The sequence below is a fragment of the Mytilus californianus genome, unplaced genomic scaffold (assembly GCF_021869535.1).
Source record: "Mytilus californianus isolate M0D057914Y unplaced genomic scaffold, xbMytCali1.0.p SCAF_6, whole genome shotgun sequence".
Classification (NCBI taxonomy): Eukaryota; Metazoa; Mollusca; class Bivalvia; order Mytilida; family Mytilidae; genus Mytilus; species Mytilus californianus.
Window position 1 is genome coordinate 72,976,605 of NW_026262712.1, and position 14,980 is coordinate 72,991,584.

Below are 14,980 nucleotides of genomic sequence, written 5' to 3' on the forward strand. Positions count from 1 at the left end.
TGCATTTTTCATTTCAGGGTCTTTTATAGCTGATTAAGCGGTATGGGTTTTGCTCATTGTTGAAGGCCGTACGGTGACCTATAGTTGTTAACTTCTATGCCATTGGGTCTCTGGTGGAGAGTTGTCTCATTGGCAATTGTACCACATCTTTTATATCATATACCTTGTCAAGGCAACCAATCAAATTGCATATTAGCCACGATATTTCACTCCAGTATAATATACAAATATATAATAATTGGAAAATAATTTGATAGTTTCCTTAAAAAATAAGGGAATCTGGTTGATTATAGTAAATAAACATTTTAAAAGTAACTTTCAATAAATTAGTTTTACTAAAATAATATCAAGAATGAAAACAAAAAAAGTATTATCGGGAATCACTTAGTGTATGTACCAGTAGTCACGGCAGCTAACATTGTTATCGTTTTTTTATGTGAGAACTATGCTCAGATTCTCAAAATTGTGGTTACAAATTCTAGTATATTCATACAGATCTATTACTAACATTAGGAAAAATATCGTAGAAAATCGGCAGTTTCCAGAAAGACTGAATACCAAGCGGTACCCAGCATGTATAGCTTTCCCAAATTGAAAAAAAATATATATAAAATTTTATATCTGTATCAAGAAAATCATCTGAAAATCTGTTCTTCTTTCTAGTGCTATTAGACATTCGCGGTCCCCCGAAACTAGTTCTATACCTAGGATTACACTAAGACTTACGATTATAGTTGACGAAAAACAAGGGGTCCTCTCAAAATAAGAAAATAAAACCAATTGAGATACATAGTAAGATGAAATGATATTTTTTTATCATGTAAATAAGTCTTTTCGACGACACACAAATGCAGAAACTTATGGTTTCAACAGATGTGAATCGCCACAAAGTTACCATAACTATGTGGTTTTTTTTAATTCTTCGAATGCGTGTTCAACCTCTACTCTATAGTGTGTAATATGTCTATTTAATTTTCTACACTTCCTCTGCATATTCTGGGATTTGTCTCATGTAAGGTGTCAATACTGGATATCTGTTCGGATATATATAACCGGAAGAAAAGTGACATTGGGAACTTTTACCATAATTCGAAAAGTGCTTTATATGAACTCTCGTTTAAGATTGAATATTTATATGAACTCTCGTTTAAGATTGAATATTTATATGAACTCTCGTTTAAGATTGGATATTTCTATGAACTCTCGTTTTAGTTTTAAATTGAATATTTCTTGTTTTAAAATGTTTCTTTATTCTTAAATATAATGTATCTTTATTTCAAATACCCAAAGAAATTATAGATTTACTATTTTACAACTTAATCCGATGGCTGTCAAAAGTGCGAAAGATAATACATGTATCTAACACTCGAACTACAAAAGAAGCAATTATCGCTATTTTACTGAGTTCACTACGGCCGGAGGACAGTAATCCGGTTACTATTACATAAGATTAGACAATAATTTATATATATATATATAGATACACGTATTATCTTTCGCACTTTTGACAGCCATCGGATTAAGTTGTAAAATTGTAAATCTATAATCTCTTTGGGTATTTGAAATAAAGAAACATTATATTTAAGAATAAAGAAACATTTTAAAACGAGAGTTCATAGAAATATCCAATCTTAAACGAGAGTTCATATAAAGCACTTTTCGAATTATGGTAAAAGTTCCCAATGTCACTTTTCTTCCGGTTATATTTATTTTGTCGCCTAGCAAAAACAGCTCAGTCGGGAAAGGTAATTCTTGTCCTCTATTTCTTGTCAACATATATTGCTGATGCCAAAGAAATCCGCACTCAGTTCCTGTCTTCTTTCAATATTACAACTCGAGTGTGAATGCAGTGACAATGTCTGTGTCCTGGGAAATACTATTCTTGTAGTTCCGTTATCGGCCACAAACTTTCCGTCGATAGCCCTACTGCAAACGGAAGTTTTGGCCACCCACCTTGTAAGTTCTGCCAATCATCCAAGGAAGGCCAATATAAGACGGTTATATGTTTCTTGAAATAGGTATACATGTATGTGTTTCATCTTTGGTAGTCGAAACACTAAGGTCAACTATTTCAGAAATTATATGATAAGACGGTTACGATTGTAACCATAACATAAAAGAAGAATTTTGTTTCCCGGGGAAAGCTTATGATCCCAACCGGTTCCCTGTCTGAAGAGACCATTAACATCGGCTACAATTTAAAGTAACGTTTCAGGAGTTTCACTTGTAAAAGGAATATCGTTTGCTTGCAAAACAAGTGAACACATTTCTGCCATTCCAAAAGTATACATCATTAAAACGTTTAAACCCGCTGCATTTGTTTGTACCTGTCCTAAGTCAGGAATCTGATGTTCAGTAGTTGTCGTTTGTTGATGTGGTTCATAAGTGTTTCTCGTTTCTCGTTTTTTATATAGATTAGACCGTTGGTTTTCCCGTTTGAATGGTTTTACACTAGTAATTTTTGGGGCCCTTTATAGCTTACTGTTCGGTGTGAGCCAAGGCTCCGTGTTGAAGACCGTACTGTGACCTATAATGGTTTACTTTTATAAATTTTGACTTGGATGGAGAGTTGTCTCATTGGCACTCATACCACATCTTCTTATATTTAATCATTGCCTATAATATTTCCCTGGTTGTAAAAGATTGATTTGTCGGTGGTCAAGCTAGGCGCGGACTAGCAGTGTTAGAATCAGATGGCGAATGAAATGTGTACCTTACATCTAGTGGAGTCTGCATCAGGGCAAGTAATGTTGCCATGGTAAATATGTGTTCTTCGTCCATAACGGGGAAAAATAAAATAAATGCACGAAATACACTTATCATTTAATCATTTTTCTGTATTAATAGTACCACTCGCTTTACAAAAAGCGGGCGGTATATAGTAATTGGGAGTCGTACATCTTTTTTCATGATTACACTTTTGTATCCGCAAATGCTCCCTATATAACCGACAATAAAAATTAGTATGTAATTTTTTTAACAATAACGTTTAAATCTTTAAGAAATGACTGTAATATTTTTTTCTGTCTATGAAGAAATAACATAAAAAATGTGGTGCACACTGAATAACCCGCGTAGCGGGTTATTTTAAAATTTGCACCACATTTTTTATGTTATTTCGAATAGACAGAAAAAATATTACAGTCATTTCTTATAATTTAATTCTAAATTCCATTTTAAACCGGATTAAACCATGAAAAAATGTTAATGACGTCACGGTCACATGACAAAATTATGTCCATGAGCTGAAAAACAAAACAACGTCAGCCAATCAGAAGACGCGTTACATCCAAAAAATTTTAATTATTGCGAAATAATGTAAACGGTATTTTTCTACTGTTTTTGGCGTTAATGATACATGTAGTAAATATCGCGTTGGCGATTTTAAAAAAAATATCATCTTATAATTTTTTTTCTTATGAAATATAAAAATATCTCGTTATAAATGATGTGTCATGTGTTTGGTTAAGATTCGGATCCAATTAATATTCGTGTGCATTCAAATATCTTTACAAGCAAAGAGCATTTAAGTCAAGAATGATGTAGTATAGTTTTATTTGATATCATATAACTACTTTATTTCTAAAGAAAAAAAAATCATCGTTTAAAAAAAAATGTTTGACTTGCAATAAATCTAAAATAGCCTACGGGTTCAAAGACATCCGTGTACTTTAAAAGACAGCCTAAGTTCTTAAGAATATTTAAACGAATTAATTTAAAATGTAACGCATGTATATGTTTAATGCAACTTAAGTTACTTTTATTTTTTTTAAACGAGGAAACGATGCAAAGGGGCATTTAGAACCCATAAGTCGGAGAAAAAAGACTCCACTATGGTCAAAAGAAAAACGACGAAAATTCAAACAAAAGTCCACAAAAACTCCACAAAGAAACATAGAGTTCATTTCTCCATGACGATAAAAAAAAATCAACTGATTTTGACGAATCATGGTATATGTTTTCCAATTATAACGGTAAAGTTTAAATAATTGAGACCTCTGATAAATAAGGATAATTTGACAAACCACAATATAAATTGAATCAAGTTGTTGCTAATGATAGTCGAAAATTAACATTTTGGTTGTTTTATTTTGCTAATTGATCTCGTTAAGGCGTCTTAAAACAACTTATAGAACCAGAACTTATTGAAATGCATCAAACTGACAATTAAGCTGTCACAGCAAGCAAAGATGGTCAGTTGTGGCAAACTGAGAAGAAAAAAATCTAGACAAACACAAACAAAAATCATATTAAACGTAAAAACCACGAAGAGCCGCTGGTCTGACAAGTGTTTCAAACTGATCCGAGTAGTCTTTCAAACTGGTCCGAGCTGTCTATAAAAGTGGCCCGAGTTGTCTTTAAATTGGCTCGAGTTGTCTTAGTCCGATTTGCCTTTGGGTCCGAGTTGTCCCGATTCCACCTCAAGCTGACAAGATGCCATTTTTTGCGTGAACCCCTGAGGGTTCACGCATATTAATTAGTTAGAAAAATAGTCTATGGAGGAATATTCGGAACCCTAATTATTGTTCATTCGGGACATTTATATTTTAAGAGCACCTCCATACGGATCATTTAAGATATCTAAAACTTGGAAATAAAGAACTTTACACACTGATCGCTTAACCTCACTTATATAAATATGCTATATGGTAATAAAAGATATAGTAATTGATAATCTATATAGAATCAAAAGAAATAGATTCCCATACGTATAATTCTTAAAGAATAATAATGATTCAAAACATGGACACATGTACCTCAGTCTTTCAAAAATTCATTAAATTAATCTAGAAATAATTAATGAGGCATTGAGTAATGGTCAACTAGTAGGAGACATTAATTAATGTTCCTTACAACTGATCATCAATAAGTGTAACTCTACCACGAGACGCATTGAGAAATGATCTAATATAAAACCATTTTTGTAGAGGCATAACTTTTAAGTTCAAGATAAAAAAGATTTCATTAATAAAACACACGAGGTAAAAAGGGAATGCATTCTTATTGCCTATGATGAAACGTAAATGTACACAAATATGAGCATTGATAATTTAAAAGAAACAGTTATCAATGCAGAAGAATTAATTGACACAAAAGAATATCCTTTAAAGATTCTCAACAAAAAAGATTAAACTGCATTTGTTTAATTAATTCTAAGAAACAATAAATTTGATTTTAATGGAAAGTTATACAAACAATTTAAGTTATAGGAGCGCCCCCTCCATAGGTGGTATATTTTCACCGCCATGCACATATATCTGCATCTGTCTGTCCTATTAATAAATATCTTAGATAAGTTCAAATGGAAAGAAAACATCAAATTACACTGTCAATATAGAGATGACGGTTTTATGGTCTTCACATGCAAAATAGAGCAAGTAGAAGATTTCTTAAACATAGCGAACAAAATTTCCCCTATACTTAAGTTCACATATGAGGTAGTAGTTGGGAGACTTTTGAAAAGGGACCCATGCTTAAAAGGTTAACTTTAAGCAAAAAATCCCAAAACACTGTTAAATTTCTGAATTATAGGCAACAAACATAAGTTAGCAAAAAACAGTGTAAAGTTTTGAGGTTTATTGCGTATGTTGATTTAAGGAACCGCATTTCATAATAATCGAATTATCCTGCGACTGATATGATTATATAATATTTGGTAAACTATCAATGAGAGAACTTTTCAATAAACATGGCGTTGAATGTTGAGTCTTAGCAAAGCGAGCTAAATGACATCAAATTGACCAGTGTTGTACAAGATATAAATCAATTGCAATATTTTAATACAAAAAAAAAAAAAACGAAAATAAGCAAACAAAAAAAACAGGCTCCGGATTTGGACAGGTATATTAAGTATACATGTATAAGCAGCAAATTGAATGTATAAGCTGGATCCAAATCCATTTCTAAGGTGAAACGGGATTTTACGGCACAAAATAAAATGGTAAGCAAGTAGATTTTGTCTTATTTGGTAGGAATAAAACTTTCACATTTTATGAACAAAATATCGTACTTGCTCTGAAATATGTATTTTAAAAAGAAAAATATATAAAATAACTGAGGGATTCTAGTTGAAATATTACCTCTACCAATAAACACCCTAAAAGTGTCATCCATTGGTAGTAGTTTGACCTTTCACACTGGTAAAAATTAAAGCTAACACCATCCAGAAATGAACTATTGAAATTAAAACATTCCTTATCTCCATACTTTATATTTAACACCACTCTCAACATGCCATAATTTTCCTGATTTACAATAAAAAGAAAATATTATCCTCCACACACATGGTAATGAAAATACTGAGATATAATTTACAATTCAGTTGAAATGATAATTAGCATAAATAAAGTTCTAAGGTTCACGTATTGACTTTTTTTTTTAAAAAGCAACTTGTTATCGATATTTCTTTGAAATCCCGTTGTTCAACTATAGAAAAACATCATAGGAGTTAGTCTTTGTTTTGAACCGACGGTTTATATTTACACTTTGAAACGAACCAAGATTTAAATGCTACCTGTAAGTGTAATTGTACTCCTAATCGTAGGTGTATACATAACAGTTTCCGCAAATGTCTATTAAAATTGCAACCATTAGGGAACGTGTCAACTATTGTGACATAGACTAAGATAACATTGCGGTATACTATTTTAAAACTATTTACTAGTATTACTGTCAATTACGCTTCTGAAGTCAAATCTATCTAGAATTACAGTCGCCAATACAGTTTAGGACCGCATGATTTTGTATCAGCAGGTGGAGCACTTTGAAATTGCGTTCATTAACTGTAAGCTTTCTCTTATTCGATTGTTTTACTTTTACTAGAGTACTCGTTTAAAACTGAGTTTTACTGTGCGTACTGTTGTAATTTTGTTTTTTCTACATTGGCTAGAGGTATAGGGGGAGGATTGAGATCTCAAAAAACATGTTTAACCCCGCCGCATTTTTGCGCCTGTCCCAAGTCAGGAGCCTCTGGCCTTTGTTAGTCTTGTATCATTTTTAATTTTAGTTTCTTGTGTATAATTTGGAGTTTAGTATGACGTCCATTATCACTGAACTAGTATACATATTTGTTTAGGGGCAAGCTGAAGGGTGCGGGAGTTTCTCGCTGCATTGAAGACCCATTGGTGGCCTTCGGCTGTTGTCTGCTCTATGGTCGGGTTGTTGTCTCTTTGACACATTCCCCATTTCCATTCTCAATTTTATTCATGTTATCTATTGCAATGATATTATAGATATAAGTACTTTATATGTACAAGTTTTTATCGCACGTTCTTTTATATGCCTTTTGTATTCCACTAATCGAGTTTAATAATGGGTAGGGTTCAGATCAACAACTAGTCAGTGAACTCAGCCACATGTCGCTTTATGTTCCTGACCAAAGCCAGAAAACTTGGACGTCAGTGCTTATCATTTGGTATATCTTATTATTATTATTTTTTTATTATTTTTTTTTTTGTTTCTTTTTTTTAATGTTTTTTTCGGAGGGGTCATTTAAAGAATTTGGTGTGAAGAGAGGTCTTTGGTTATCACTGGTAAATATTCACTAATTATCTATTACTTTTCTTTCGGTTTCTGTTTTTCTGTTTTGTTGACGTATACCCCCTCCCCCCTATTTTATTCATATTTTTCTTTCTTGGTGTTAATTTTGCTTTCTTTGACTTGAAAGAATTTGTCATATAACGTTTTCGTTTGGTTTAACAGATTTATTGATGAAGCTTAGAATAACATTGTTATTGTTAAATAATTCTGTCTTGTATTTTTGTGGTTCAATATTAATTCTTTTTTCTTAAAGTTTGAAACAGGATCAAATGTTCCATTTGTTAAATATTTTCGGGATAGCATTAAACAAGAATAAAATCTACTTGGAAATATAGAGATCTAAATGAGAGAAGGAAGGCAGGACTTCTCTTACAACAGATTAAGTACGCTGAGCTAGCTTTCATTCAGTGGGAGCATTCTTTGATGCGGTTATATAAATATCTATAATAATGTTTCACCAACAGTTTAACTGCTGTGTTTTTTTAGAATCTTGATTCCACTGATTAAATAACCCGAATAATTCAGTCCCTCCCCGTGATCGACTCTCCCACTTAATGTAGCGCAGTGGAATATAACGACTGAATTATTCGGATAACTGATTAAAAAACTGACATTTAAGCACCAAGCTTTTTATTTCAATATAAATTTGAATAATTCATAACTTGTGACAGTGACAAAGCCAACACAGCTTTGTCTTTTGTTAAAGGTGGTATGGTAACCTTTCGTTGCTTACAGACTGGTCCTTTGTTCTCTGATGGATAGTTGTCTCATTAGCAAACATAGATTTCTTTATTTTTATACAAGAATATGAACTGTCTTTCAAATATTGTTTTGATTTAATACTTCATTTTTTTTTAATGTAAATTCTGTTTAACAAATTAGATTTTGATATTGAACAAGATCGTGATCCTAAATGTTGTATGAAATCTAGCTACTCCAAAATTCGATAAAAAAAAAATGCAGCGGCATCAATAATGTATTAGTTTGCGATTAGGTCAGTGAAGGGGAAACAACTATTGGTATGTCAATGTTATTTTGTATGCAATAGTAAGAACATTGGCATATTTCATTCCCATGGATATTATATGACCCCGACCCCTCAGTCATGATCTATTGACTTTGAATTTTGCCCAGTTAATGTTTGTGATTAGGTCAGTTAAAAGGGAACCACTAGCGGTAGGTATATGATATTTTGTATTTTTTTTTTGTATATTTTTGTATGCAGTTGTATTAGCATTGGCACGTTTCGTACCCATAGAAATTATTTGGCCTCGCTCTCGCTACTCAGTCATGGTCTATTGACTTTGACTCTGTTGCATAGTTTACATGTTAAAGTTTGTGATAAAGTTAGTTTAGATGAACCACTAGTGGTGAGTTAATGATATTTGGTATGCAGTTGTATTTTAGAATTTACACAGAAGTATTATCATTTATTAGCAAAAAGTTCAGGTTTTGGCAATTTAACCAGAAAAAACAAGATATTAAAGCGATTCACATTGCCATACAAAAGCACTGATACGGTATCAATCTGATGACAGAAAAATAGACGCAATTAAGATTGCATTCCAAATCCATAACCAAAAAAAAAAAAAAAAAACATCTTCTGAAAGTGTTACTGCATCTGGAAAATTTGAGACAATGAAACTTATCCTGTTTTATCAAAACTAATTGCTTTTGTTATAACAATAGAAGATAAAATATTTATTACTTCTATGTAAATCAGATGTTATCGTCTCATATCGTCGGGGCAAACGCCCCTCAGACATGAGAAGCTTACATCTGATACTTGTTGCACGTCTCATTTTGGCATTGGAATTATATGGCCGACTCCCTCATCTTTGTTCATTGACTTTGAAACATTTTCATAGTTAACGCGTTAAAGTTTGTGTTTATCACTAATGGATTTCAGTTAGGGGTCCAATTTATATACAAAATTTACTTCCTGAAGTAAACAACAGGATTATCCTGACACTCCTATAGTGTCATATTAGTTTCAGCAGAGACATATATATGTCTCTGGTTTCAGGGTTTCCCGAATTTAGCTCCCGGGTTTTCCGAATTTTTCCTAAAATTCACTCATACAAGTAAAAAATGGTAACAGTCTGGTCTTTGAACCTTTGTTTTGTTTTAGTTGAAATTTCTGTTAGGCCAGTTGTAACCTCCAATCACAATCCAATCTATTGGATTTAAATAATATCAGATGTTGTAAAGGCGCACAGCTTTATAGGAAAGGAACATGCTTTTCATAGATCAGCCCCTAATGAAAGATAGCATCAATATTTATCAAATTGGAATTCTTTTGTCCTTTAATGTTTTACTGAGCCACAATAAAGTTTGTTGATAATACATGCATGTAGCAAACTGAGACTACAGTAGTCTTAGGAACAAAACATTGAATAAAAATGGAAATTTTCACCTACTACTTGTATAAGTAAATTTAAAAATGGTTTGAAGAGGAAGTTATATTTACAGGCTACAATTAACCGCAAAACGTAACATTAAGAAATAAATATTGTTACTTCCGAGACTAGTTGCCGAAAAAAGTATTTCCGGGCATGGACCCGATTTCATACGAAAATTGCAGGTAACAATAGAATCATTTATTATTGTTACATTGTACATGCAGTTATTGTTACCCGCAAAATATATGTCAGACAGGCACTGATCTGAAAAATGTTTGGTTTGCGAACAAACTATTTACCTGCAAAATATATTCAGACTAGCACTGATCTAAAAAAAAAAAAGGTTTGATTTGCGAACAATATGTGAAATAAATTTAAACAACTACATGATAAAACTTCAGCCAAATTTATTTATTGACCAGTATGACGTTAACTTTTGCCATAGTGGTCGATTAAACAACTCAATATTCTTTAGTATAGATAAGAATGAGCAAGATGTCCAATTTGTGGTCCGTGGAAAGTTTATATCCTTTCAAGATTTTAATGATAAACTTCAACGGTTCAAAGATGCAATTTCTTTGAAGATATATAGAAGAAGTTTTTGTGAAAAAAAAAAGATATCGCTGATGAAGGATATAACAGGAAAGAACTGTTTAGTGCGCGGTATAGACGCGCATATATATGGATCTATTATAGTTTGCGACAGGTGTCTGAAGTGGTAGCACCTGAAAAGTGTTGGCCTCAAAATGCCACCTAAGGTGTGCATGAAGTGCCACCAAAATAAGGAAGGGTAACCAAAATAAACAGCTAAAAGAATTCTAAATATGTATAAATGTGCTTTCAATTTATCATTGCCATGTTCAACATATAATGTTCTATAGTATTCATATAAATTTGTTCAAATCTGTAAACAACCGTATATTGGGCAATGGTCACGAAGACAGTACAAAGTATCCCGATGGTACTCACACAAAAGACATAATTTGCAAATTTCAAGTATGTAAAATTTTGCAGGTAACAATAAAAAACGATATTATTGTTACCTGCAATTTCTGTAATATCGGGTCTCTGTCTGGAAATACATTTCAGCAATATTAGTCTCGGAAGTGAATAATATTTATTCCTTATTGTTACTTTTTGCGGGTAATTGTAGCCAGTGCCTAATTAATTTGGACAGAGACATATCTGATAAATACGTTTTGTATCATGTGTCTCTGATTTAGTCATGATTCGTTGACTTTGAATGTTTAACATACGCTAAATGTTGTGACTTGCCGGATGGAGAGTTGTCTCATTGGCACTCATACCACATCTTCTTATATCTATGTTGAAGTATTGCCATTTTGAGTTCAACATCAAATTATACTATCAAAATTACATATTCAAATGGACAACCATTTGATTCTGAAAAGGGGGGTGGTGCTGGAAGATTTTGGAAATGAATATTCTGGTCCCCATCTAGGTGAAAATGAATAATCTTGCCTTATCACACATGAAAATAGATATTCTGGTCCCAAACATTCAAAAAATATTGGCTCTCTTCGCTCGCCACAATTAAAAAGGTTTCCAATAGTTACAGATAATCCAAAAAAGTTATGCCTGTGTCTGTAGTAAAGTTTTGGATTTCAATGAGCGTAACCTATGTATTACTGGTAAATTATTAAGTCAGGGATTTCGTTACCACAATTTACTTAAAAGCTTTACTAAGTTCTTCCAAGATACACAGATTTGGTTTGCAAGTTTGGCTGTACCTATAGAAAACTTCCTAATTTTTACGGTGATGTTGTTTACAGAGGCCAGAAATTTAGAAACGATTCGGGGGAACTCATCAATCCTTTAAATATACTTATTCTAAAAGGTTACCAATTCATTACTGTAATGAGATCTTTGAATATTGTTTTATTGGTATAAACATTGATTTTGTTATCAATAAATTAAAACCAAACTAGTCTAATAAATATCATTGCTATATACATAAAATTACATATGCACATTCACGGATCTACAATTTGTCGATACCTGTAATTTGGCATTGCACAAGCTTAGGTCTTGTTTTCTCTGACGTCTTTACACTAAATCCATTGGATGTTGGATGTGTACTGATTGATATTTTAGTCTTAGATATATGATTTCTTTTTATTAGACTAAGTTGTTATTGACTTTGAACTAGCTGTCAGTAACTGCGAGTACTCTCAGATCTGTACTTAGTGTCTTATTTGTTGTGGGGGATGTATAAATACCCTACAACGTCCGTTCTGTGTTTTTGTTACTTGTTTTTCTGCTTTGTATCGATCTGATGAGTTAAGTCCTTTTCAACTGATTTTTATAGTTTGTTCATATGTTGTGCTGTTACACCACTGTCCCAGGTTATGAGAGGGTTGGGCGCCCGTAAATATGTTAAACCCCGCCACATTCTATATGTGCCTGTCCGAAATCAGGAGCCTGTAGTTCATTGGTTGTGGTTGGTTCATGTCTATCATATTTGTTTTTCGTAAATTGTTTTGTTATAAATGAGGCTGTTAGTTTTCTCAATTGAATTTTATATGTCACCACAGGGTCTTTTATAGCCGACCATACGGTATGGGCTTTTCTCATTGTTGAAGGCCGTACGGTTGTCTTTAATTGCTAACACCCACTTCATTTGAACTGTGGTGGAAAGGTGTCTCATCGGCAATCATACCGCATTTCCTTATTTTTATATTGTCGGACGCATAAAATTTATAAAATTGAATTTTTTTCAGAAGTATTGTCAATGGTTATTTTGGAGGGCATAGTGTACGTCCACCCTCCTTTGTGACCTGAAAAAATAAAATAAAAAATATTTTACTCGCTATGCTCACCAGAAATTTTAACATTTTGGACAATTTGAATTTTTTATGGGGGGGGGGGGGGGAGGGGGGGGGGGGGTGAAATTTGAAAAAAGGCAGGACAGAGAGTTTTGAGTAAAAAAAAAGGAAGGATGAGCAACTTGACAAAAAAAGGCAGGATGACAATGTATGTAAAAAAAAGTCAGGATAAACTAATTAAAAAAGTCAGGACCGAATACAGTGAAAATATAAAGGCAGGACAATGATGAAGACGAAGACATTGAACATCTACTATTAAAATGTAAGGTTCTAGAACCTATAAGAAGTCCCTTCATAAATCAAATTGAAGATAATATACTTAAAGATGCGTCCATTTCCTTTTATAAATTGTCTGCAAATACTCAGACACAATTAATTATGGATTGTACTAAACTTAGACATCAGAATTCAGATTTATTATTGGATAAAAAACAGAACAACTATGTGAATTAATATCCAGAAAATTGTGCTATGCACTGCATACTATAAGAGCCAGAACCATAAGTATGCAGAAGAAACATTCAAAATAAGTGTATACTGATTGAGTATTAAACTGATTTAACAAAACTAGTGATAATAATCAAACAAACAATTGCGGACTTGTATATAAACTGTATATATATATTTGTATGCGATATTCTGGATGGTATAGGGTCATATAACTATTGTACTCTACTAAGAGGTTGTCCTGAAGGACGGAGAAAGATTCAGCGGTAAGGTAAGATTACAACTAAAAAGAATACAGGACAAAATTGTTCATCCTAGTCCCCCATAACAATCAAATGGTAGCTCCCTAACACCGGCCTCTTTCCTTGGACCCTGGTTCAACCCTCGATTGTAAGGTTATTATATATTCATATGAATAGAATATATATTCTAGACTTCATTTTGACTGCTGTATTTGTTTGAAGTTGTATGTGTATATCCTTCATATAGGTGATTTGTATCACAAAAGTGATTTTGAGGGTGAGAGGAGGGGCAGTTTTTGTGTCAATTTGTGGATAAGTAGAAAATAAATAATCTGTCCGCCTTTAAGATAGAAATAATATTCTGACCTCATCAAATTTGCCACACCCCCTTTCAGAATCAAATGGTCATCCCCTAGACATCATGATAAAGGCGTCAAGACATATATTATATAGATCTCTAAATCTCAGTGTAAACAGATTATTAAAATATCTACTTTTAAAACCGTCGTGCCTTTCCCCGATCCGAATGGGAACCATCTTTAAACTTTGAAGTCGCTCTCTTCTAAAGATTTACAAAACATAGAAAGGAATGTCTAAAGATCTATAAAGGCACAAAAAGAACAATATGTGGAATTAAGACAGGACGTTAAAATTTATGAAGCTTGATAAAAAATCATGCCACTTTCTGTATCAAGAAAAACGTTTTGTCGTGAGTTTTTGAAGTGTGCAGCACCCAACAAATTATCTGGATACCGTCAGAGACATGGAATCCGACGTGTTGTCGTAACAGGTCGTGGAGTCGTATCTTGTCTTGGTGTTGGGGCTGACCTTGTATGGCAAAGACTCCTGAAAGGCCACTGTGGCATTACCTTTTTGGATGGAAAAGGTTAGTAAGTGCGTATCCATCCCCTAAAATGGTATTGATCTGGCATATACTATAAGACTACTTTCCAGTTTTATGACTGAGCTGTCCAGGTTGACATAGGGTCATCATGGTCATATGTGCAGAAAAGGCATAGGATTCAATTCAATTCAATTCAAAATATTTTATTGTTCAAATATCAAATCATGACAAATGTACATTTAAACAAAGGGATTGGACAAAAGGCAGTGCCTATCATAGGACATTGTGACATGAAGATACATTTGTATTTGCTTTGGGAAGTCTTTCCAGGAAAATGCATTAAATAATGGGAAGAATGTGTATTAGTTCATTTCTTTTTGATTTTTCTTTCTAAGTTTATTTAATGTCAGAAATTCCATATTTTCCTGGTGAAATTTATCAATAATACTTTCAATGACTTTAGTTCCGAGATAGTCAGTTTTACCGTGTCTGATTTCATTTTACACACAAACATTACAAGATAACTTCCGAAATCTATGCCGTGTTTGGATTAGTACAACATCGACTGCATAAAAGCATCAACATATGGACTATGTCACCTTACAGTAGGATGGGTAGGTTTTCATCAAGGTGAAGAATTCAAACTAGAGCACTGGTGGC

At 33.0% G+C, this 14,980-nt stretch overlaps 1 protein-coding gene across 5 annotated transcripts in view; it reads left to right on the top strand.

Moving 5' to 3' along the window:
* Positions 1-14,980, top strand: part of LOC127705870 (3-oxoacyl-[acyl-carrier-protein] synthase, mitochondrial-like) — a 273,875-nt gene that overhangs the window by 245,970 nt on the left and 12,925 nt on the right. Inside the window, exon 1 of one of the 5 annotated variants that reach the window (XM_052210224.1) lies at positions 13,998-14,362. The exons of 3 other annotated variants lie outside the window; for them this stretch is intronic. In XM_052210224.1, coding sequence (XP_052066184.1) covers positions 14,152-14,362 — 211 coding nt within the window. In that variant the 5' untranslated portion in view covers positions 13,998-14,151. Of the gene's footprint in view, positions 1-13,997; positions 14,363-14,598; positions 14,951-14,980 lie in introns of those variants that run through there. One more of the 5 variants, XM_052210230.1, reaches the window with a different exon arrangement.